The following is a 24,981-nucleotide window of genomic DNA, read 5'->3' as shown; positions in this document are numbered from 1 at the left end:
GATCATTATTTGTATCTGTTTCACTCAGTTTTTCCAGGTCAAGGAGATAGATTGACACAGTGGCTGCAACAGTGGGCTCAGGTATAGCAAGTATTGTGAGTCTGACACAGGATGGGGCAGTGTTTCATTCTGTTGTACTTGGATTACTACAAGCCAGAGCTGACTTGATGGCCCTTAACAACAACAACAACTATTATAGAGAGATTGGGCAGAGTATGTTACTAGTACACCATCTTATCTCTGCCTCCTGCCTTGTTTCTTTCTCCAAAGACAGGTTCTGGTATGGTGGCAATCTGCTCTTCTCGATTGAGTTATTGGTAATTAATTGTATGCACTCCAATGGAGAGGAATTGTGAGCCATTTTAGACCCCTGGGCCAGTTCAAAAAGCAGAAATTTTAGTTGCAAACAAGCCAGATAACTAAAGGGTTAAGGTAGATTTGATTTGAATGTTTGTTTGGTTGGTTTATATTATTTTTGTTGTTTGAAAGGATTATCCAGTTTATACCTCAAATTCAGGCAGAGATCACAAACTCAAGTTAATTTTATTAATCAGATAAGGGTAAAATCTCTTTATTTCTCATCATGAGGACACTACTAATTTGACCGACTCCCCACTATCTGGTGTTAGAAATATTCGCTATAGAGAATTAACTTACTATTATTGTTATCATGTATGTCTTCTATTTAAATCTTCTGCAAAATGATTGGGTTAGAGAATGTGTAACTGCCTTCTTGCCCTTTTATCTCTAACAGTTTGTCTGATGTAAATACCAATATCACCAGTGATATGTATAATTTTTTCCCAAATGATGGGTTTTCCTATAATTAGTATTAAGTTCTGTAGGGAGCATAGTGGGATGGTTAAACACTAACTAAAAGGAATTTTTTCTTTTTCTTTTTTTTTTTTTTTTTTACTTTAAAAAAAATCTCTTTTCTCCTTAACCAAGCTTAGTCATCTTATTTTTATAACAGTGGTGGGGAAAGTTACATAGACTTTTTTTTTTTTTTTTTTTAATCCCACCACTGCTGATTTTGGAAGCTCTGGTGGCATAGTGACCAAGGTATTTGACTGCTAAACAGAAGGTTCAAACCCACCAACCACTCCTTGGAAGGAAGATTAGGCAATTTACTTCTGTAGTGATAACACCTCAGAAACCCCAGGAGGGGTCATTATGAGTCAGATCCAACTTGATGGCAATGTGGGTTTTGTGGGTATGGGAGAGCTGATTTTAAATGGTTCATAAGTCAGGGGTGGGTGATTATGCCTTAATATATTTGTACTCCCCATCCTAGGATTGATTGTAATATATTCTACAACTTCTCAGAGGAATAACTTTAGTTTCTTAGTAGGATGGAACCATCTTTAGACTAAACTATAAAGCTGAAAAATGGTATCTTTAATCCACCCCCAAACTTGCCCACAAACCTATCAACACTCCCTTTTTCGCCACCAAATTTCTCTTCTAGTGATAGTGATAGAAAATAATAGTATGTATCATTAATGTGGATAACATGGAGAAGAATGGGAATTCCAGAAAACTTATTTGTACTCATGAGGAACCTGGGAACCTATACATAGATAAGGAGGCTGTTATTCGAACAGAACAAGAGGAAAATGCATGGTTTAAAATCAAGAAGGGAATGTGTCAGGTTTGAATCCTTTCACCATATTTATTGAATGTATATGCTGAGCAAATAATTCAAGAAGCTGGACTATACGAAGAAGAACATGTCATCAGGATTGGAGGAAGGCTCATCAACAACCTGTGATATGCTGATGACACAACTTCACTTACTTGAAGTGTGGCTGACTTAAAGCACTTACTGATGAAGATTGAAAAATACAGTTTATAGTATGGAATTACATCTCAACATAAAGAAAACAAAAATCCTCACAACTTGACCTATAAGCAGCATCACGATGCCAGTGGAAGCAGCAATCAGGACATTAGACAACGTATAGCATTGGGCATGTCACTGCAAAGGACCTCTTTCAAGAACTGAAGAGCAAAGATGTCTCCTTGAGGACTAAGGTGCGTCTGACACAAGCCATGATATTTTCAAACACCTCATATGCATGTGAGAGCTGCACAATGAATAAAGAAGACCAAAGAAGAATTGATGCTTTTGATATATGGTGCTGGAGAAGAATGCTGAAAATACCATGAACTGCTAAAAGAACTAATAGATCTGTCCTGGAGGAAGTGCAGCTGGAATGCTCCTTAGAAACGAGAATGACCAGACTTTGTCTCACCTACTTTGGTCATGTTGTCAGAAGGGACCATTCCCTGGAGAAGGATGTCATGCTTGGTAGGGTAGAGGGTCGACTAAGGAGGGGAAGGCCTTCAACGAGATGGACTGACACAGTGGCTGCTGTGATGGGCTCAAGTATATATAGCAGGGATCATGGAGCTGATGCAGGACTGGGTGGTGTTTCGTTCTGCTGTGCGTAGGGTGGCTATGAGGCGGAGATGACTCGATGGCACCTAACAACAACAACAAAAACATTATACTTCCTCAGTGTACTTGCAGTTTAGCATGAGATTTTAATTGGAATTCCTTCTACAAAATGGAATATAATTTCCCCCTCCCTAGAAAATAAAATGGCTGATAGTGTGGTGAGTAAAGTGGGGAAATGGAAGTTGGGGAGAAAGAGAGTTCTTTGTGCAACATCCTAAATTCATGTTGTTATGTACCATCGAGTCGCACCCGACTCATAATGACCCCTCCTTGGGTTTCCGAGGCAGTATCACTACGGAAGTAGATTGCCCCATCTTCCTTCCGAGGAGTGGCTGGTGGGTTTGAACTGCCAGCCTTCTGGTTAGCAGTCAAGTGCCTGAGACACTATGCTACCAATTCATGTAGTGCTTTGAAAATCACTCCCTCTGTCTTCATGGGAAAGTGGCTGACTCTGTGGTCAGTATACTACATTTTACAGAATATGACAGAGAGATTTCAATGTACCAGTTCTTTCTATTTTTGACTACTTCACTCCCATGCTCGGACATAAAAGTTCCCACATGGAAGAGACTTCCCCCTTCCGTAGACTAAAAGAAATATATCCAGGAATTTTTCATAGTGGTTATAAACCTGTCATCCTTTAAAACCAAAAACAATGAAGGAATAATTGGAACAGATGGCCAGCCTCAGAGAGAATACATCCATTGGGAATACAGCTGTTGGATAAATTTGTGAGATGTTTTTTCTATGATGAATTGACTCTTTAAGAAAGATCAGTTGCTATTCAGGAAAATCTGTATGTATGCATATATATTTTTTCAAATGACTTGAAATAAATAACTTAAAATGTCATTCCGTCCATTTAAGCAACAACTACAACAAAGATTGGTGCTAAAATATATTCATATATTTATATTACATAAAATATATTCATATATATATATTTAGACAAATATATATATATACACACACACACACACATAGAGAGAGATATATATATATACATACATACACATACACATATATATATCTGCACACATGCCCAGGCTTGCCCTGGCTGACTCCCTCAGGGCTGCAAACTCTTTCTCACCTTTGCAGATTGGTAAAGTCTGCTCAGCCCCAATACAAAATTGAAGACTTTGCTTTTGCTCTGGAAATGTGTGCCCTTAGGGATTTAAAATAAAATCTCAAGAGAATGAGAGAAGTTAAGACTTAAACAGGTTACAGGAAAGCTGGAAACTACCTTTAAAGGCCACCTTTAAACAGAGATGGAATCCCATCTGTCTGGAATGTTTTAGGCACTGTGCAGCCTGATAGCTGAAGAGAAGCTTCAGTCACCATTTACTGAGTGCTCACTGTGTATACTGCTACGATTACTGCTGCAACCACTGTCGTCAGAATCATTCTTATGGTCTTCAAAGCACTTTCATGTGAATTAAAGCAAAGCTCTTCTGGCTGACTTAATTGCTCACACACTATAGATAAAATAATGGTACTAATTTGGACACTAACCATTATTTTGGGAGTGTTTAAGTAAGCAACCAGTAACTTTTCATTTGGCTTTCAAGATCCATTTTCTCATTGTAAATCCTCTTAATTAAGTTAGCCATAATCTAACACCAAAGCATTTTGTTCTTCTTTATACTTGATTTTGAGTGCCCACAATTACTTTAAGGTGCAGTGGGGAGGAACAGTGACAAAGACCACAATTGTTAGATATCTGCTTTTCTAACATAGGGAGTCCTTGGGTGAGTGCAAATGGTTAAGTGCTCAGCAACTAACCAAAAAGCTTGGTAGTTTGAATTCACCGAGAAGTGCCTTGCGATCTACTCCTGAAAGATCACAGCCACTGAAAACCCTCTGCAGCACATTTCTACCTTGAAATGCATGAAGTACCCATGAGTGGGAAACAACGGTTTTTATTTTGTTGTTGTTGTTGATTTTGTTTTATGGTTTTCTAACATGAACCATGCCATAGCACATCAAGCATATGTTGTTGTTGTTAGGTGCTGTCAAGTCAGCTCCAACTCATAGTGATCCTATGTACAACAGAACGAAACACTGTCCAGTCTTGTGCTAGCCTCACAATACTTGTTATACCTGAGCCCATCGTTACAGCCACTGTATCAATCCGTCTTGTTGAGGGCCTTCTCCTTTTTCACTGACCTTCCACTTTACCAGTATGATATCCTTCTCCAGGGAATGGTCCTTTCTGACAACATGACAAAAGTAGGTGAGACAAGTCTGGCCATTCTCACTTCCTAGGAGCATTCCAGCTGCACTTCTGCCAGGACACATTTGTTGGGTCTTCCAGCAGTCCATGGTTCTCTCAGTATCCTTTGCCAACACTACAACTGAAAAACATCAGCTGTTCTTTGGTGGTCTTCCTTACTCATTATGCAGCTTTCACATGTGTATGAAGCAACTGAAAATACCATGGCTTGGGTAAACCACACCTTAATCTTCAAAGACATCTTTGCTCTTCAGCACTTTAAAGAGGGTTTTTGCAGTAGATTTTCCCAGTGTAGTATGTCATCTGATTTATTGACTGCTGCTTCCATTGGTGATGATTGTGGAACCAAGTAATATGAAATCTTTGACAACTTCAATCTTCTCTCCATTTAGTGTGATGTTGCTTATTGGCCCAATTGTGAGGATTTTCATTTTCTCTATGTTGAGGTGCAATCCATACTGCAGACTCTAGTCTTTAATCTTCATCATTAAGTGCTTCAAGTCATATTCATTTTCAGCAAGAAAGGTTGTGTCATCTGCATATCACAGGTTGTTACTGAGTAGTCTTCCTCTAGTCCTGATGCCATGTTCTTCTTCATATAGTCCAGCTTCTTGAATTATTTGCTCAGCATACAGTTTGAATAAGTGTGGTGAATGGATACAACCCTGGATCACTCCCTCCATGATTTTAAACCATGCAGTATACCCTCTTGACTGCTAACCAGAAGGCTGGCAGTTCAAACCCACCAGCCACTCCTCGGAAGGAAGACAGGGCAATCTACTTCCGTAGTGATACTGCCTCGGAAACCCAAGGAGGGGTTGCCATGAGTTGGGGCCGACTGGACGGCACATAACAACAACAAGTATACCCTCATTCTGTTCAAATAGTAGCCTCCTGCTCTATGTATATGTTCCTCATGAGAATGACTAAGTTATCGGAATTCCCATTTTTCTCAAAGTTATCCATAATTTGTTATGATCTACACAGTTAAATGCCTTTGCATAGTCAATAAAACACAAGTGCACATCTTTCTGGTATTCTTTGCTTTCAGCTCAGATGCATTTGACATTAGCAATGATATCTCTCATTCCACATCCTCTTCTGAATCCAGCTTCCATTTCTGAAAGTTCCTTGTCAATATATTGCTGCAACTACTTTTGAATTATCTTCAGAAAAATTTTACTTGCATGTGATATTAATGATATTGTTCCATAATTTCCACAATCTGTGGATCACCTTTCTCTGGAATGGGTTCAAATACGAATCTCTTCCAGTCAATTGGCCAGGTAGCTGTCTTCCAAATTCCTAGACATAATGAGTGAGTGCCTCCAGTGCTGCATCTGTTTGTTGAAATATCTCAATGGGTATTGTATCAATTCCCAGAGCCTTGCTTTTTTGCTCATGCTTTCAGTGCAGCTTGGACTTCTTCCTTCAATATCATCGGTTCTTGAAATTATGCTACCTCTTAAAATGGTTGAACCTAAAATGGCTCTGTGTATTTTTTCCATCTTCTTTTGATGTTTCCTGCATCATTCAATATTTTGCCCATAGAATGTTTAAATATTGCAACTCGAGGCTGGAATTTTTTTTCCTCAGTTTTTTCATCTTGAGAAATGCTGAGCATGTTCTTCTCTTTTGGTTTTCTAACTCCAAGTCTTTGCACAATTCATTATAATAATTGACTTTATCTTCTCAAGTTTCCCTTTGAAATTTTCTGGTTAGCTCTTTTATCTTGTCATTTCTTCCATTTGCTTTAGCTACTCCCCATTCAAAAGCAAGTTTCAGAATCTCTTCTGACATCCATTTTGGTCTTTCTTTCCTTTCCTGTCTTTTTAATGGCCTTTTGCTCTCTTCAGTTATGATGTTCCTGATGTCATCCCACAATTCATCTTGTTTCCTGTCATTTGTGTTCAATGTGTGAAATCTATTCTTCAGATGATCTCTAAGTTCAGGTGGGATGTAAGCAAGGCCATATTTTGGGTCTTGTGGACTTGTTTTAATTGTCTTCAGCTTCAACTTAAACTTGCATATGAGCAGTTGATGGTCTGTTCCACAGTCAGCTCCTGGTCTTGTGTTGGCTGAAGATATTGAGCTTCTCCATGTCCTTTCTCCACAGATGTAGTCAATCTGATTCCTGTGTACTCCATCTGGCAAAGTTCACAAGTGTAGCTGCTGTTTATGTTGTTGAAAAACTATTTACAATGAATAAGTCATTGGTCTTGCAAAATTCTATCATGTGATCTCCTGTGTCATTTCTATTACCAAGGCCATATTTTCCACCTGCTGGTGATTCTTCTTTGTTTCCAACCTTTGCATTCTAATCACCAGTAATAAACAACATAACTTGATTGGATGTATGGTCAATGTCAAACTGCAAAATTTGGCAAAAATCTTCAATTTCCTCATGTTTGGCTTTGGTGGTTGGTACATATATTTGAATAATTGCAGTATCAACTGATCTTCCTTGCAGGCATATGGATATTATCCTATCACTGACAGCATTGTACTTCAGAACAGATGTTGAAACATTCATTGTGGTGATGAATGCCATGCCATTTCTCTTCAATCTGTCATTCCCAGCATAGTAGATCATATGGTTGTCTGATTCAAAATGGCTAAAATGAGTCTATTTAAATTCACTAATGCCTAGAACATCAATGTTTATACATTCCATTTTATTTTTGACAACTTCCAATTTTCCTAGATTCATATTTTGTACATTCTATGTTCCAATTATTAATGGATGTTTGCAGCTCTTTTTTCCCATTGTGAGTCATGCCACATCAGCAAATGGAAGTCCCAAAAGCTTTACTCCATTCATGTCTTTAAGGTTGACTCTACTTTGAGGAGGCAGCTCTTTCGCAGTCTATTTTGAGTGCCTTTCAATCTGAGGGGCTCATCTTCTAGCACTATATCTGACAAAGTTCAGGGCTATTCATAAAGTTTTCCAATACTTTATCAGACAGTGTTTCAGTGCTATTCGTAAGGTTTTCACTGGCCAGTTGTTTGAGAAATAGATGTCCTCTTACTTCTTCCAAGCCTGTCTTAGTCTGGAAGCTCCACTGAAACCTGTCCACCATGGGTGACCCTGCTCATATTTGAAATACTGGTGGCATAACCTCGAGCTTCACAGCAACACACAAGCCACCACAATACAACAAACTGACAGCTGAGTAGTGGTCAGGCATAGGTCATGCAAATAACTCTAGGATAGAATTTGAGACAATGGAGTTTGATTCTTGGTTCTGCCAGTAACTATTAATTCCACTCATAATGTCAGGTCAGAAATCTCTTCAATTCTACAGTGGGTGGACTAGAGTAAATAATTCCTAAGATCTCTTCTGGTTCTAAGATTCCACATTTTGGTGGAAGTCATTGGTCTTGCACTACAATGAACTACAGAAGATCTGGAAAATGTTTATTCACTTAGGGAGAAGATGAAACAGCACTGGTGATCATTTAGCCAGGCTCTGGCACAATATAAAACAACCAACAGCCTAGAAAAAGTAGGATCTAAACAATGAAATCCCCTAATACTGCCAGACTCATGAAGAACTCACCAACAGGCAGAGTTATGACACAGAAGTTCCAGTTTAGCTTTTATTTTGTAATAGGAATAGACACTTTGGGCCAGAGTTAATCTCAAAATGTCAGCTATCATTTTTCCAATTATTTAGAGACTTCAGAACATAGGATTCAACTTGGCTGCCCTTTGCCAGTCAGTTTGTGGATTGAAGTTTCACAATAACCATTTAATACACTTAGCAGTTAAACAAAAGTTTGGACGTTCAAATCCACCAACAGACATCTCAGAAGAAAAGCTTTGTGATCTATTTGAAGGAAAAAAAAAAAAAACAGCCATTGAAACCCTATGGAGCATGGTTCTGCTCTGACACATATGAGTTGGAGTCGAATTGACAGCAACTGGTTTTTGGTTTTGGTAGCATGATGCCTAAGGCACTTGATTGCTAACCAGAAGGCTGGTGGTTCAAACCCACCAGCTACTCCTCTGAAGGAAGGCTGGACAACCTACTTCTGTAAAGATATGCCTCGGAAACCCAAGAAGGGGTCACTATGAGTCGGGTCCTATTCGACGGCACAGAACAAACAACAAGATAGTAATACTTTTTGATGCTTTCCAGTCTTTGGGTGACCAATATCCAAATGACCTTCCTTGCAGGCTCTCCTTACCGGGATAAAATTACGATTGCTATTCTTCAACTACAAGAAGAAGGGAAGCTGCATATGATGAAAGAGAAGTGGTGGAGAGGCAATGGCTGCCCTGAGGAAGACAGCAAAGAGGCCAGTGCTCTGGGAGTAGAAAATATAGGGGGCATCTTCATTGTCCTGGCCGCTGGATTGGTCCTTTCTGTATTTGTAGCCATTGGAGAATTTATATACAAATCAAGGAAGAACAATGATATCGAACAGGTGAGTCATCTCTTTCTAGGCCTGGGTAGTTTGTTTTGGTGTTATCTGTCATAAGTTTTAGGTTTTTAAGGTTATTTGCCCTTATTTCATAAAAGTCTATTGAATTAGATGCCCAGAGAGTCATTTTTGAGTTAGAGTGAAGAGCTATTGAATCCCTGCTGGTGCTGCTGGCACGCAAATCCATCATTTATTGAGAAGAAGAATGAAGGGCCTTATACACTAAATCCAATTAGTGCTTCATGGAATGACTGTGCAGAAATTCCAAACTCACTTAATTTCTTACACAGTTATTTGTTCTAAAGATAGAAACCCTAGATAGACCAAACAAGAAATAAATCCAAAATTAGAAAAGATATAAAAAGAACTTTTGAGAGAAATGATTCTGCCTCTGAAGTGTAAATGTCAAGCACAGATACTAATGCAAAACCAATTACATACAGACATAAAAGTAATATTTTGAAATGGAGCATTCCTCTCTATCAAAATATGATTTGTAAAAGGATAATTCACTCAAAAGTTTTTTTTGTGTGTGTGTCTGTTAGAGGGGCAGGAATATGATAAATAATAGAAAATGACAATAAAGTATATTACAGACTTTATTTTTCAAAACTGCATTCAGGACTATAGAATGACTTCAACAATCATCTACTGTTGACTCTTCCTTTCTATTTTTAAAACAAGTTACATCAGGAGCTAACATTCATCTGAATAAAACGGTTCTGATTAAAGATTATTATTCCTAAGCATACTCTAATGAATATAGGACAAATCTGATGGCCATTGCAATGCATTAGAACACCTTTTCAATTTAAAGATAGTGTTAGAATATTGAGACCATAAACTAGTAACAGGGCATGCAACCTGGGCAGTTGCATGGGGTATCTATTTGATATAACCCTCTACTAACCCCTGTCTTCATATTCTTAAAATTTTTCAACTGGGGCCACCACATGTTAATTTTGCATTGGCCCTGCAAATTATATAGTGAGATTAATAATCTGATACTAGTCTTACTTTGTTTAAGTAGATACATTTTTCAAACATCCAAAGTTGGTAATGATTGACTAGAATCTGGTTTCTCATCATCAAAAATTCTTCCCTAGAATTACAAGGCAATCGTGAAAACATTGAGTACCTCTTTCCCAGACCTTGTTAGAGAAAAGTACATTCAATTAAAAGGGAGAATGGGCTGATCTGCTTTGTTTTAACTATCAATTTTCTCTTGAGGTGTCTTGTTTTATGCAACTAATTTGAAAATAAAAGCTTGTATACGTTATGTTTTAATGTGCTTCTCATAATTTCCAGCTTCATTTGATTTTAACTTTCACTTAAACATTCATTTTTTTTTTTCTGACTTACTCATTTTTTCATTATTTTTTTTCTCATTTCTTTTGCATGCAAGGCTTTTTGTTTCTTTTATGGACTACAGTGTAAGCAAACCCATCCAACCAACTCCACTTCTGGAACTACTTTATCTACGGATTTAGAGTGTGGCAAATTAATTCGAGAGGAGAGAGGGATTCGGACACAGTCCTCAGTTCATACTGTATAATAAGTTAAAAAACAAATAAACAAAATGACGTGCCTGGTGGAAATTATTCCTGCTAATCAGTGTTATTGATGATATCTGTATCTACTAAGCATAAATAGCCATAATTCCCAACCCCTTTAGAATAGCAAACTCATGTACTCTACATGTTGAACTCAATATGCTGGAAACAGATGTACATTTGTGTGGAAATGGGGGCATATTAGGGCATACACTCCTACATATGTGTATGTACTGCTACTCCATGAAGAGAATGATCAGTCCCAAGGAATAATCTTAGCTTTATCTTCTTGCATTAAAAATAAGCAACTCTTTCCTGAAAAAGAAGATCCAGACTTTAAAAAGTGCAAAACATGAAAACAAAGTGCTGATTGTGTGGCATTCTTTTCATCTTTGTGAATTCTTTCCCTCCTCTTTCCTTCTCCTTGTCCCATATACTCTGCAGATCCACACACTTTTCAAACTGTCTCAAGCCCATCTTTCCAATAAGCATGCAACTTCATAACAATGTTAATTTCCTTTCAAATTTATTCCATTATTTAAAATGTATTATTTAGACAAAGATTGAAAAATGCCTTAGATTTTAAAGATTCAAAGGCACAGGATCCAGAGGAAGAAAACTAATCAACACCTTTGGTGTCACAGAAAAACATTAGCTAAGGTGGACATCACTCACCAAGGCACAACACAATCAAAAGTGGTCCCCAGGTAGAAATTCATTAACATCAGGCTCTCAAATCACACTTACTTATAGGGCTTCACAATCTTCTCCAAGTTCAGCTCGATAATATGCTCAGAGTCTTTAAGGAACAATGATTTTTTTTTTTTCAAGCTGTATATTATTCCCTTCAAGCTCCAAGCAAAGTCTTGAGCTATGAATTAATCCATTGCATCTTCCCACATGCCCTCATTTGTTGCTTTGAAGAACATCTTTTCACAAGATGTTAGTTATTTCATTCTCCTTCCCACTCACCCAGGATAGAGTATTGTTCTTACAGCAATCTTTCCTGAGCACTGTCACTTCGACACTCATTTCTCTGGATCTTTTGCCATTATTAATTCATTCCAAATGTTTTGTGAGGCAAAAGCAAGGGGAGAAAATAAATAGAGGAAGGAATTTCCATACACATTAGTTACAGACCTCTGTATATTTATTTTCCACCTGCATTCAAAGTGCTGTAAATAATGCCCACTGTAACTCAGCTTGGAGACATAGAGAGCCCACAGCATACTTAATTTGTTGTGTTGGAGATGTCTGCTCATCCCCCTGGACCTATTTCCTCTACACAGTGAGTGGGGGAATTGAAGATGCCTTTCATCTTCCTTCAATATGGGATCAGTTGGTCTTTGTTCTCCTTAATAGGATTACCTTTTGACACATGAAGTGATCTCCCAAAATGCATTTCTCAGAAGTAGAGCTAAGCCATCTGTGCAATCATGTAGCATTTTGCCTTCTCTTTGCTTAGCTTTAAAATAAGTTCCAATTTTTGCATTTCAGATCTCTCCAATCAACTCTATATTTCCCCAGTAGAGCATGTTCAGGACAGTTGATTCTTGCCTAGATTGTTTCTCAGCCTTGCTTTCTGCGTTAAATAAATGTACTGTTAAGAGTATATCTATAAATTACACTACCATTTATTTACTGTTATTGAAATAAAAGCAACATACTTTTTGCCCTAGATCACAGTTCATATGTTCATAATTAATAGAATCAAATGTTAGGATATATATTGCATTATTCTCAGTTTCATATTTCATTGATTCAATATATAGAAACCACAAATTACATACGTTCATTTTCCCATAGATTATTTAATAAACCAAAGTGCTACCAAATATTTCAAGAGTGATTGATGACATGTAGACGATTGTAGTTAACAATAACTCACAAAACAAGCCTTTCTACAGAGACCATACTTTGTAAATGTAATTCAGAGATTTGGAGAAAGAAATAATTCCTTCCAATAAACAAATAAATAAATAAATAACATTTGTGTCCTACTTTAGACACTATACTACCAAATTCTAACACACAATGTCATATTCAATTTTGTCAACATGTTTATTTCAGTTTTATTGACAAAGAAAAGGGCATAAAAGATTCAATGACCTGGAGTCATAGACTTTAGAATCAGAAAAGAATTTTCTCAATCAGGCAAAATTAGGTTTAAATTCTAGTACAGCCACATGTTGAATGACTATAGGCAAGTTACTGGATTTCTGAGTCTTGGAGTCTTGATACATAATACTGAGGCATAATTTCTAGAGTATAAGTGTGTTTTGAGGAAGCAAAATAGGTCCCATTGGCAAGTGTTATCAAATAAGATTTCTATGGTTAAATGACCCCTGGGGCACCACACTAAACATTCCTTTACTGCAAGATATCTCTGTATGTTTAATATGTTCTAACACATTGAAAATTCCCAACAAAATGTTAAAGCATTCAGAGTTTCCCGAATCTATTAGATAGATTACAGAACTTTTTCCCAAAAAACATCTTGATAGAGCAGAGTTCCACAGATCATAGTCCAGGGAACACTGTTATGATAAAGAGTGTCTCATTTAGTAATAATGTGCAAAACATCTTATAACCTGCCTTGCAGATAGAAGCCATTCAATAAACAATGGTACTTTTATCATTATGGCTTGGGGTAAATTTTTAACTTGTTTGAGATTCAATTTCATTATTTATACAATGAAGATAACACTACTGACTTCACGTAGTGAGTATGAGAATCAGAAGAAATCGTGCAATGGTATATATAATGTGATCATTTATAAAAGCCCTGTTAATAAATCTTGGTTCACAAATATTGCTTCCTTCTAGATAAATATTTCTCCCTGGGTCATGTGGGCAGTAAGCAAAATTTATCAAACATCTTAAAACATAGTCTGGTTTGGAAAAGTGGTTTTCCACCTAGAGTATCACACTCTGTTGTTGTTATGTGCCGTCAAGTCGGACCCGACTCATAGCGACCCCTCCTTGGGTTTCCGAGGCAGTATCACTACGGAAGTAGATTGCCCCATCTTCCTTCCCAGGAGTGGCTGGTGGGTTTGAACTGCTAGCCTTCTTGTTAGCAGTCAAGTGCCTTAGGCACTATGCTACCAGAGCTCCCCCATCACACTCTAAGATCATCTTTTTCTTCCACAAGTATTAAAATCAATGCCAAGGTAAATGGGCCCAAACTGGTATCTGTGAATCTACAGTAGAATTTCTAGATTATACCTTTAGAAATTATAAAGGTAATTCTAATTCTAAGTAATTAGTTTGAAGTTGGGTCAAGATAACAATAGTGTTTTAGGGATATCTAGTTGATTCTAATGTGTAATAAAGTTTGAAAACCATTAACTTAAAGCATAATATTATACACACAATTGGCACTCAATAAATCTTTTATTTTTATTGATTAATATTTAGAGGTAACACAACTAACCCCAAATAATATATATGACACATACTTAGCTTTCAATGCTTAATAGACTTATTCCAGTGATCATTCAGGAAGTAATTATACACATCTTTGAGATAAAAATTTCATCATATTCAGTGCATAATTGCCACACTTAGTTGTGAAGTATAAAAATCATCAAGTTGATAGCTTCCTCCTCCCTCTGTGCCCACTTCCTCCCTTGAGGAAGTTCCATTCATCCTAGGAACCTAAGTCCTTTACACTCTCCTGTCTCTTTTTTTTTTAATGCAAGTTCTTAGATAATCAGTTCTTGCTAACCTGTAAATGACTGCTAAGATCACAGTGACTCTTACCTAGGGGCTACTGAATTTTAAATGAAATTTATTGCAAAAAAAAAAAAAGACTTGAATATGAATGGGAAAACTTTTTAACAATCTATTCTTAATCCGTTAGTTCTTCAATTTAGGTATACATCAAACTACACTCCCAGATTTTCCTACTCAGTAGATATAGTCTAAAAGCTAGCAAAAACCAAGCTCAAGTTGGAGCCGACTCATAGTTACCCCTCCTTGGTTTTCCGAGGTGGTATCGCTATGGAAGTAGACTGCCCAACCTTCCTTCCCAGGAGTGGCTGGTGAGATACAGTCTAGAAATCTGCATTTTACATAAAGTCTGAAAGTGAATATTTAAAATATTAGATACATTAGTTTTCATAAAAAGTAGCTTGAATGTAGTAGTTTTTTCTCCAAATTAAGTGATATTCATGGGTTTTCATTGAGATTATTTTCAAAAAAGGCATTTTCTTTACATAGCTTTTTGTACTTGGGTTTTTTATAATCATCTTTAAAATAGTGATTTTATTTAAAAGTAGATGACAAACATGAGTTTTCATTAAAATTATCTTGAATATATCAGTTGTACTTTGAATCAAGTAGTAAACATTGGTTTTTGTTCAATCTAGCCAGTAATTTGTAGACTACACTTTGAGAAATATTACCTAAGTTTAGGAACAAATCAAACCTCCACCCCTCACTCCCCTAAAAAAAAAAAAAACTCACTGCCATCCAGTCGTCCGACTCATAGCCACCCTTCCTTCTGTTTCCGAGGTGGTATCACTACAGAAGTAGATTGCCCAACCTTCCTTCCGAGGAGTGGCTGGTGAGTTTGAACTGCCAGCATTCTGGTTAGCAGTCAAATGTGTTAGGCACTACACCACCAAATCAAGGAGGTATTAAAAGATTGAATAAGTGTATCCTCAACTATGAATTACTTACTCTTGTCTAATTTGTTTCCTAACAAGTCTACTCTAACCTAATTCAACAAAGGAAGAAATAATGTTTTACATTTTATTTTTTAGACTAAAATTATAAATTGAATTATTTTAGAGTTTTTCTAGTAAAATTAGAACTACCTAATGAATATATAGTAGGTAGGAATCTTTCCCATAGGAAAAAAATCTGAACCATATGATTATAGACCTAAAACCAAAACCAAACCCACTGCCATCGAGTTGATTCCAACTTGTAGTGACCCTTTAGGACTTGCCCATAGGGTTTCCAAGACTGTAAATTTTGACAGAAGCAGATTGTCTTATTCCTCTCCTGAAGAGTTACTAATAGGTTTGAACTGCTGAACTTTTAGTTAATAGCCAAATGCCTTAACTATTGTACCATCAGAGCTCCTGATTACAAACCTAGCAACGGAGTATCATTTCCAGGTAACTTTCCTGAATTTTACTGGCATTATATTATTTTCCATATGAGCAATCTGTGGCAAAGCAGTGATACAATGAATCCCAATTACTTTCCAAGCACATGACCCTATACTACAAGGTTTATATCCTAGTAAGCAATTTAAAAGTAGCCTGAAGAGCCTTGAAAAGCAAAAGGAAAGTGAACCATTCTTAACTTATTGTACTCTTTTCTGCAAATCTAACTATTGCCAAATGACATTATTAATGAACTCTTATAGATAATGAAAAATTTCTGCTTGATGTTGCAGTTTTAGCTTCCCTTCAGGAACCATCTCATTATGTTTCTCACACTTATGGAATTTTATGTCCAGATGCACAAGCATATTGAAATCATTTTTGCTTTCAAAATTCTCTCTGAAGGGACCAATATCATGGAAAATGGGATTTTTCCTTAAATTTTCAAAGAGCTCCTATTTGCAAAGATAAGGGCATGCTTGCAATAAAAAACCAACATCACAAAGTGCTGTGTGATTTCACACTCTGCAAAATCTAAACTTTAGAATTGTCAGACCAAATAGAGCTAATTGGCCAAACTACACAGCAGTCTATATTCGTGTCACAATGTACACGTCAAGATATACACAAAAATAAGACCTGAATGATGTGATGAAGTTATTGTAGTTCCTGAAAGCAATTAAAAAAGATTAACTTAGCTCAATGAGCATTGTCCTTCTGCCCAACTTTTCAATTGAAAGGAGTATTTAAATTTCAAATATTCAAATATTCAGAATTTTCAGCTACAAAAAAGCAGGTTGTCCATAACTTTGTCTTTACCAACCATAGAAACTAAGAAACTACTGTTCACAAATGACCTGGTTTAGCTTAGTATTTATCTTTCCTCAAGGTCATTTGGCATATTTTACAGATGCTTCCAAGTGTTTATGGTTCTTTTTCTCTGTAGAACTCATCAACTTATTTAGCAAGAGATTTGGAGATGTCTTTTATTTGGGTTGCATTTGTACATGTATTTGAATGTATTCGAAACCCATACATTCAAGCATTATCAAAGAAACCAGGAAACAATTAACATCTGTTTAGAAATAACTTCTGCAATGTATAAGTTAATGCTGTCTTATAAACCAAACAAACTCTGAAATATGTTTGTCGTCCAGTGGAAAGGTAACTTGGAAATAGCAAGCCAATAGCTGCTGTTAAATGGCTATGAGTCTTTGGGCAATTCACTTTACCATTCTCATCCTCAGTTTCCTTGTCCGTGGAATGAGCAATTTGTATAGTTTTTTTTCCAACTATGATATTTTTCAAGTCTACTCTGGTGGCATAGTGCCTAAGGCATTTGACTGCTAACACAAGGCTGGCAGGTCAAACCCAGTAGCCACTCCTCAGAAGGAAGATTGGGCAATCTACTTCTTAGTGATACCACCTCAGGAACCCAAGGAGGGGTTGCTATGAATCAGATCTGACTCGACAGCAGTGACTTTAGTTTATTTGGGTTAGTAGAAAATAAGGGGTTCCCCAGCTGGCACAAGGAGTTAAGCATCAAGGTTGGTGGTTCAAACATACCAGAGGCACCTCGGAAGACAGGTTTGCCAATGTATTTCCAAAAGGCCAAGCTTGAAAACCATATGGAGCACAGTTCTACTCTAAAATACACGGGGTTGTCATAAGCGAGAACTGACTGAGCAGCAACTAAGAACAACAAAGTAGAAAGTGTAAAGGAAATAAAAATATAGACTGTGCAAAATAGACTTTAGACTTATATATATATATATATGTTTTTACTATGTTTGGATACCTTAAAATCTTACTGCAATAAGCAGAATTACCTTGCTCTTCAGAGTGAAAAGTTATGCTTGGATATGGAGAAAATAGCTCAACCAACCATCATACTATCAAGGAGTGAAAGAGTCCCCATAAAATCAGTCACAAGAAAATCATTATTAATACAGTGATGATTACAAAAGTAGAGTTGTTCTTGACTTTGATGAACCTGCAGACTAAATAAGGAAATAAGGCATGTTCCTAGGAAGCTACTTGAAGCTATGGAACTGATTATTCTCATTCACTGTTCAGAAAAAGGAGACCTTTTCTGGCTACAGTGCACAGGGAAGACTATTTTCTAAGCATAATTTAAAAATTTCTACTAAAAAGAAACCAGCGAATATGAAGAAACAGGACTGCATATTACTTTTTCCTTTGCTTTTACCCCAACACCTTCCTCCTACTATCAAGAACTACTTGATGCACTTGCTTTGTATATGCACTACTTCCATATAGAGGTGAGTCAAATTCTTACCTCTTATATTCTAAGTTGTTGTTGTTGTTGTTATGTGCCATTGAGTCTGACCCGACTCATAGCGACCTGGGTTTCCCAGGCGGTATCAATATGGAAGTAGATTGCCCAGCCTTCCTTCCGAGGAGTGGCTGGTGGGTTTGAACCACCAGCCTTCTGGTTAACAGTCAAGTGCCTTAGGCACTACACTACCAGAGCTCCTTACATTCTAAGTAGACTTTGCAATTTGTAAGGACGACAAAAAACTTGAAAAGCCTGGCTTTCAGTTGTAAGAACCAAGTGCTTTTTTGAATAAGTTAGCTGTTTTAATCAGAAAGTTTATCTTTAATTAGCAAGAGCCAAAACCCAGAAGACTAAGGTTGAAAAATACAAATGATGATGTTTTCCTACCCCAAACCAGTTTCTGAACAATAAGAAAGAAAGAAATTTAGAGGGAAGTCATTAGCACTTAGATGCTAACAGGGTCTCTGAAAAGAGGCCTCATGGCCATTCCTGAGCCAAGTCCCAATTTGGGAGACAGAAACAAAGAAATCCCAGAAAGTTCAGGAGGAATCATAATAGAGAAATAACTGTCACAGGTTGTAGCTCAGGAGATGACAACTTGTAGAGGAACTTTGCATAAATTTTGCATGAATAATAGAGAAACAATGTGCAGGCAATTAGTCTATAAACAACTTCAAAGAGTTATGCTCATTCCATAGTGTTCAAAAAAAAAAAATCCCAAATCCCAACCTTTTGAAACTTTTGAAAGAACTGAAAAGACTGAAGAGTTAAAATTGGAGTTAAAAAGACACAACATGTTTGAACAATGTGGAGACAATGACAAGACCATAGGCATCACAGAGGACTCAGAAGAGATAGAGAGTTCTATTCATGACTTAGGAGGATGTTACACCCCAGTGAGGCTAAAAAGAAAGAGAATGGACCTGCTGCTTATGGATCAATCATGGACCAATATCTGGGCTCTTTATAAACCTCTGGTAGCACAATGCCTAAGGCATCTGACTGCTAACCAGAAGGTTGGTGGTCAAACCCCCCAGACACTCCACAGAAGCAAGACTGAGCGATCTACTTCCATAAAGATTTACTGCCTCGGAAACCCAGTGCGGGTGGCTATGAGTTGGAATTGACTTGATGATGGTGGGTTTGGTTTTGGTTTTGGGAAACCCAGATGTCCCTGGGAAGGAAGAGGAGAAGAGAGATAGGGAGAAGCCTGTATTACCTGAGCTATTAACCAAAAACAAAGCTAAGTTTTAAACCAAAAGTGAATTACCTTGAGTTGACAAGCTCCACTAGCAAATCCTTAAGGTCTTTAAGCTGAAGTGAGTTGGTATAATGAAAAAAAAAAAAAAGATATGTGTGTGTATATATATATATATATATATATATATATATATATATATATATATATCTTGCACACTTGAATTTGTAGCTTGAGAAAAATTTATATCCACTACATGTGGGCATAAGCTTGTACCCTCAAGGACTTTACATATAGTTCGCAGGTGCATTACAGGCAATAAAATTCTAGGTCAGGGTCAATTTACTTCAAGGACAAGACTATTTCCTGTATAAGAAAGGACAGGCAAAGAATTCTATTGAGGTTTATTTTATAGCCCCAATTCAGCTTCTTAAAGTCCCTGGATAGTAGAAATAGTTAACACACTAGTCTGCTAACCAAAAGTTTGGAGGTTCAAGTCCACCCAGAGGTACTTCAGAAGAAAGGCCAGCCATTGAATATCCCTGTAGAGCACAGTTCTCATTTGATACAAATGAAGTAGCCATGAGTTGGAGTTGACAGCAAGTGGTAACCCATCCTCTGAGTTACTAGAAGGACCACGCCATTTTCTGTGAGGTGAGGGAAACCCACCTCCAATAGTGTCATCTCAGGCCTTAAGTGTAGCGGTATAATCACATACATAAGAAACTAATCCTGCAAGAGGAGCTGAAATAGGCTTAGGAGATGTAGGGTAGCCAGAGAGAACCTAGAGGGGTAGACAAGGAAGCTATATTGGCCCTGACAGTAACTCCAGAAAGAAGAAAGACACTGTGTTTGATTAGATTGGGTGGAAAATACATATTTCTGCCACTTAAAAAAAAAAAAAGAGTGAGAGAGAACTTTTTACCTCTGGCTATGCAAGGCTTACCAGAAGCTTAAGGTCCCTTGGTGGTACAAACGATTCATACTCCACTAAAGCCAGAATGCTCCTTAGAAGTGAGGATGATGTTTCACTTACTTTGGACACTTTATCAGGAGGAACCAGTTCCTGAAGAAGGAAAACATGCTTAGAAAAGTAGAGGATGAGTGAAAAAGAGGAAGCCCCTCAATGAGATGGATTGACACAATGACTGCAGCAATAGGTTCAAACAGCAATAGTGGTGAGGATTTCAAAGGACCAGGCAGCAGTTTGCTCTGTTATACACAGCGTCACTATGACTTGGAGATGACTCAACAGCCTCTAATAATAAGGAACCCAAAGGCTGATGGTTTGAAGCCACCCAGTAGTGTTGTGGAATAAAGGCCTTGTGATCAGTTTTCATAAAGATGACAGCCAAGCAAACCCAATGGAGTAGTTTTCTCTGGTCATTAATCTTGGGAGGTCATTGTGCGTACTCCACTCCACAACCACCGGCTCACATACATTCAATTCTGTGCCTCTATTTTAGGCAAGGCAAAGTTTCAGCAATTCTTGAGTTCCCTTCGTATGCCTTAGGAGACTTCGTGGACAGTCTCAGGCTGTCCTAGTAGAATACGATGATGATATTGCTTCTCTTGAGTGACTTATCCTCCGAGAGTAACAGGCAGAGAGTGGGTACCTGGATTTTTAGGTCCCAAAACTTATCAGGCACTTTTTCTTATTCCACACCATGTGAGTTTGAACCCAGAAGTGGCAAGTGAGAGGCTCCTTCTCAGGTATTCATAAGGATCTAAGCTCTGCTCAAGACTTCTCAATCATTTGGTTTGAATTTTCAACTTGAGGACAGATAAAGAACAATTGCATCATAACAATCTATCCCAAACCTTTATGCTAAATCCTGAGGTTCTAAGCTTGATAGCCAAATTTGAATTTTTACAATCCAAAATAATAAGTTTTTCCTTCTTTCACATGCTTGGATAGTGTAATTAATAGCTTCAAAAATTGCAGTGTCTTCTATATATCTACAAAAAGTCTATTGAAGAGCTCAAAGTTGAAAAGTTGATCTTTATTTTCTTTCTATAGCACCCCTATCCTAAGGGCAATAGTGGTTCAGGGGTAGAATTCTCATTTTCCACTAGAGAGGCTTGGGTTCAATTCCCAGTCAATGCACTTCATTAGCAGTCACCATCTGTCTGTCAGTGGAGGCTTGTGTGTTGCTATCATGGTGAACAGGTTTCAGCATAGCTTTTAGGTTAAAACAAGCTAGGAAGAAATGTCTGGTGATTTAATTCCAAAAATAAGCTCCAGAAATTCTATGGAGCACAATGGTCCAATCTACTATCGATCATTAGGATGGCAGGATCGGGCAGTGTTTCACTCTGTTGTAAGCCAGGGATAGACTCAAAGACAACTACAGCAACATAGAAAACAAGAGATTTTAGGGCATGGATTCATGCAAACAACTCACCACACTCACTGCCATCCAGTCATTTCTGACTCAGTGTGACCCATGTTTGGTTTCCAACTCTGTAAATCTTAATGGAAGTAGACTTCCTTATCATTCTTCCATGGATCAGCTGGTGGGTTCAAACCAACCGACCTTCTGGTTAGCAGCCAATTGCCTTAACCACTTCACCACCAGAGCTCCTTTTCAAGCACACAGGAGAGCTGAAATATAGAATATGAGATAGTAAGGATGTTAGCTCCAGGCCCCAGGTGTAGAGAAAGATGAAAAAGGGGAAGAACAAAGGTAGAATAGACAAAGAGATAGAGAAAACATGACATTCAAAGGAGTAGGAGAAATGGGTCATTGGAGTCCATATTCTATACCCAGATGAAGGAAAGAACTGTAGGGAGTGCACTGGAGGAGCCAATTTAAGCATGGACCATGTAGGAAATGGACTGGGTAAGGATAGCTGCTTCTAAGTCATGGGTGTTTGATCAGACTTCAAAGTTTTATTCCAGTGTTTACATTTCCTTCACCCCAAAATTGTTGGTACACACCCAAGAGATGAAGATCAACTTCCTGCTTTGCTCTTAGGCACATTTCAATATAATCACTATTCTGGAAGCTAATATGGTGAGTAACTCTCAACATTTCTGATTCACTTTTTAAAAATTCCAAGGATAGATACATGAAAGGTGGTTCAAGGATTCCAAATGAGCCCAGGAAACTGATCAAACTGAAGTCAATCATGTTCAAACCCTCAGTTTTGGAACATAAGAACCTCACACAAATATGGTACACATGTACACAACTCCAAGAATCTCCCAGGACCTGTTGCCACATAATTAATTAATGATGATTCAAGCCTAGCATCTGCTCTTATTCGTTGCTGTCAAGTCAATATCTCTACAGAAGTAGATTGCCCAATCTTCCTTCCGAGGAGTGACTGGTGGGTTTGAACTGCCAGCCTTCTGGTTAGTAGTCAAATGCCTTAGGCATGATGCCACCAGAGCTCCCAGTATCTGCTCTTAGAAGATCATAAACTATCCTATGAAGAAACAAAACATTTGTCCACATAGGCAAAAAAACAAACCAAAAAACCAAACCTACTGGCATTCTGACTCATAGCAACCTCCATTGGGTTTCCAAGGTGGTAAATCTTTACAGAAATAGATTGCCCCATCTTCCTTCCATGGAGCAGCTGGTAGGTTTGAACCACCAACCTTCTGGTTACAGTCAAATGCCTTAAACATTACTCCACCAGGTGGAAAACTGTCCAAAATCTTAATGGTAGCAAACCCATGATATGATTATTCTGTCTTTATTTCTAAAAAAGTTTCCAGACTCCAGGCCTAACCCATGTTAAACATTCTAGATTTAAAAAGTGTTAAGGATAGGAATGTTTAGCCTTTCTTTTTCAAAATGAAAGTTCCATTCTAACACTGCCTTCACAGAATTATGGCAGTACTTTAACCAATCCAGGAAAATAATAGTAGTAGTAATAATAATAATCCCATCATTTCTCAGTAATCTCTTCCCTGGATAGTCTATGCATTACTAGATAAAACCTTTTAAAATAAATAAATAAAACACTTCAAATGATAGCTTTCCTTCAAGTTATACCTGGTCTATACATAAAACAAAAGATTTTACATTGATAAAATGACAATAATATTATTTGTATTTCTCTTTTCTTTCACATATAGTTGAAAATTCATTAGACAATGTCACAGAGCATTTTGAATGTCTTTGGATAAGGAGCCTAATAAATTAAAGGAAAAAACCCATACCAAATATAAGATTGATATCTGATTAGGTCAGATCTTCTGAAAAATAATTTGTCACAAAACCTTGAATGTATATATCTTAATTTGTTAATGTTTCAGTAACAAAAATTCCACAAGTGGCTGGCTTTAATCAATATAAATTTATTTCTTCACAGTTCCAGAGGCTGGAAGTCAGAAATAAATGTCTGCTGGAGGAAATCTCTCTCTGTCCACTGGGGGGAAACTCTTGTCTCTACTTCTCTAGTGTTCTTTTTAGCATCATTGGAGATCTCCATGTGTCATCAATCTCTCCTCCATTCATGTTTACATACCTCTATGCCTAATCTTTTATGTTTATATCACAAAAATGAGTATGTTTAAGACACAAGCTACACTGATACAGCTTCATTGAGATAACAGAGAAACCCTATTTCCAAATGGATCATATCTGCATGTCCAGGGGTTAGGGTCTAACCCATGTTTTGTGGGGACACAATTCAATCCATAACAGTATGAAACCAAAATATTTCTCCTAAATATACCAAAGAATGGAAAAACTGAATTCATAGATGCTAAATATAAAATGAGAAATCAATCTGATATTCATGATACCACTTTTGCTACTAGTATAAAAGCCAATCCCAGACAACCTTGCCTGGATTCTTCCTATATTACAAGTTCAAGTCCAATACTAACACATTTTACATATAACTTAAAAAAGAAAAATATATTGCTCTCCTCCCCTAGACCATTTTTTCCAAGCCTGTTTATTTTAAGTAAAAAAAAAAGAGAGAACTTGACTAGCTCCTCCCATGCCTCCTAGAACAACATTTGCAATATTAGGATAAAGGAGTAAGGAGAGAAGAATAATTTACATTCAGGCTCACACCAGTACTGAGAAATCAACTATTTGTGGTTACTCCAAAGGAGATGGCATGCAGCGGCAACTATAAAGAGAAACAAAGCAAAGAGGTAGGTAAGGGAAAGCAAAGGAAGGCCAGAGAAGGTAAGCAAAGGAGATCTCACAGGGACACAACACAGGCAACGCAGAGTGGAAAAGAATGCCTTTCTGCGAAACCAACATAAATAGGCAAATCTTTCTCCTGTTGAAGGTAGGAGAACTAACAATTTAGTTGAAGTTTGAGTTGCAATCTCGAATACACTAATTTCTGTTGTCAGTTTTGTATTCTCTAGAAAGAAAATGGCTTCAATTCCTCTCTCTCTCTCTCTTTTATACACACACACACACACACACACACACTGGTTTACCTATGGATGGTGTAAGGAACAGCATAAATGTCAGTAACACTCTTTATTGCTATAAATTCATTTATAAGTAAAATTTCCTCTTACATTTCTCAACCTAGAGATTCATTAACTCCAGTAGCATAGTGCCGATGGCACTTGACTGCTAACCAGAAGGCTCACAGTTCAAACCTACCAGCCACTCCTCCAAAGGAAAGTTGGGTGATCTATTTTAGGAGCTCTGGTAGCATAGTGTCTAAAGCACTTGACTGCTAACCAGAAGGCTGGTGGTTCAAA

The 24,981-nt window shown here is 37.4% G+C and overlaps 1 protein-coding gene across 1 annotated transcript in view; it reads left to right on the top strand.

The window, feature by feature from the left end:
- The window catches only part of GRIK1 (glutamate ionotropic receptor kainate type subunit 1), a 281,030-nt gene that overhangs the window by 250,821 nt on the left and 5,228 nt on the right, over positions 1–24,981 (top strand). The window contains exon 13 of the mRNA XM_042781337.1: positions 8,875–9,125. Within this exon, the coding sequence (XP_042637271.1) occupies positions 8,875–9,125 (251 nt within the window). The remainder of the gene's footprint in view (positions 1–8,874; positions 9,126–24,981) is intronic.

Source organism: Orycteropus afer, unplaced genomic scaffold (genome assembly GCF_000298275.1).
Source record: "Orycteropus afer afer isolate SDZICR_OR568_19922 unplaced genomic scaffold, OryAfe1.0 scaffold00108, whole genome shotgun sequence".
In the NCBI taxonomy this organism is placed as follows: domain Eukaryota; kingdom Metazoa; phylum Chordata; class Mammalia; order Tubulidentata; family Orycteropodidae; genus Orycteropus; species Orycteropus afer.
This window is presented reverse-complemented; position numbering and strand designations above follow the sequence as displayed.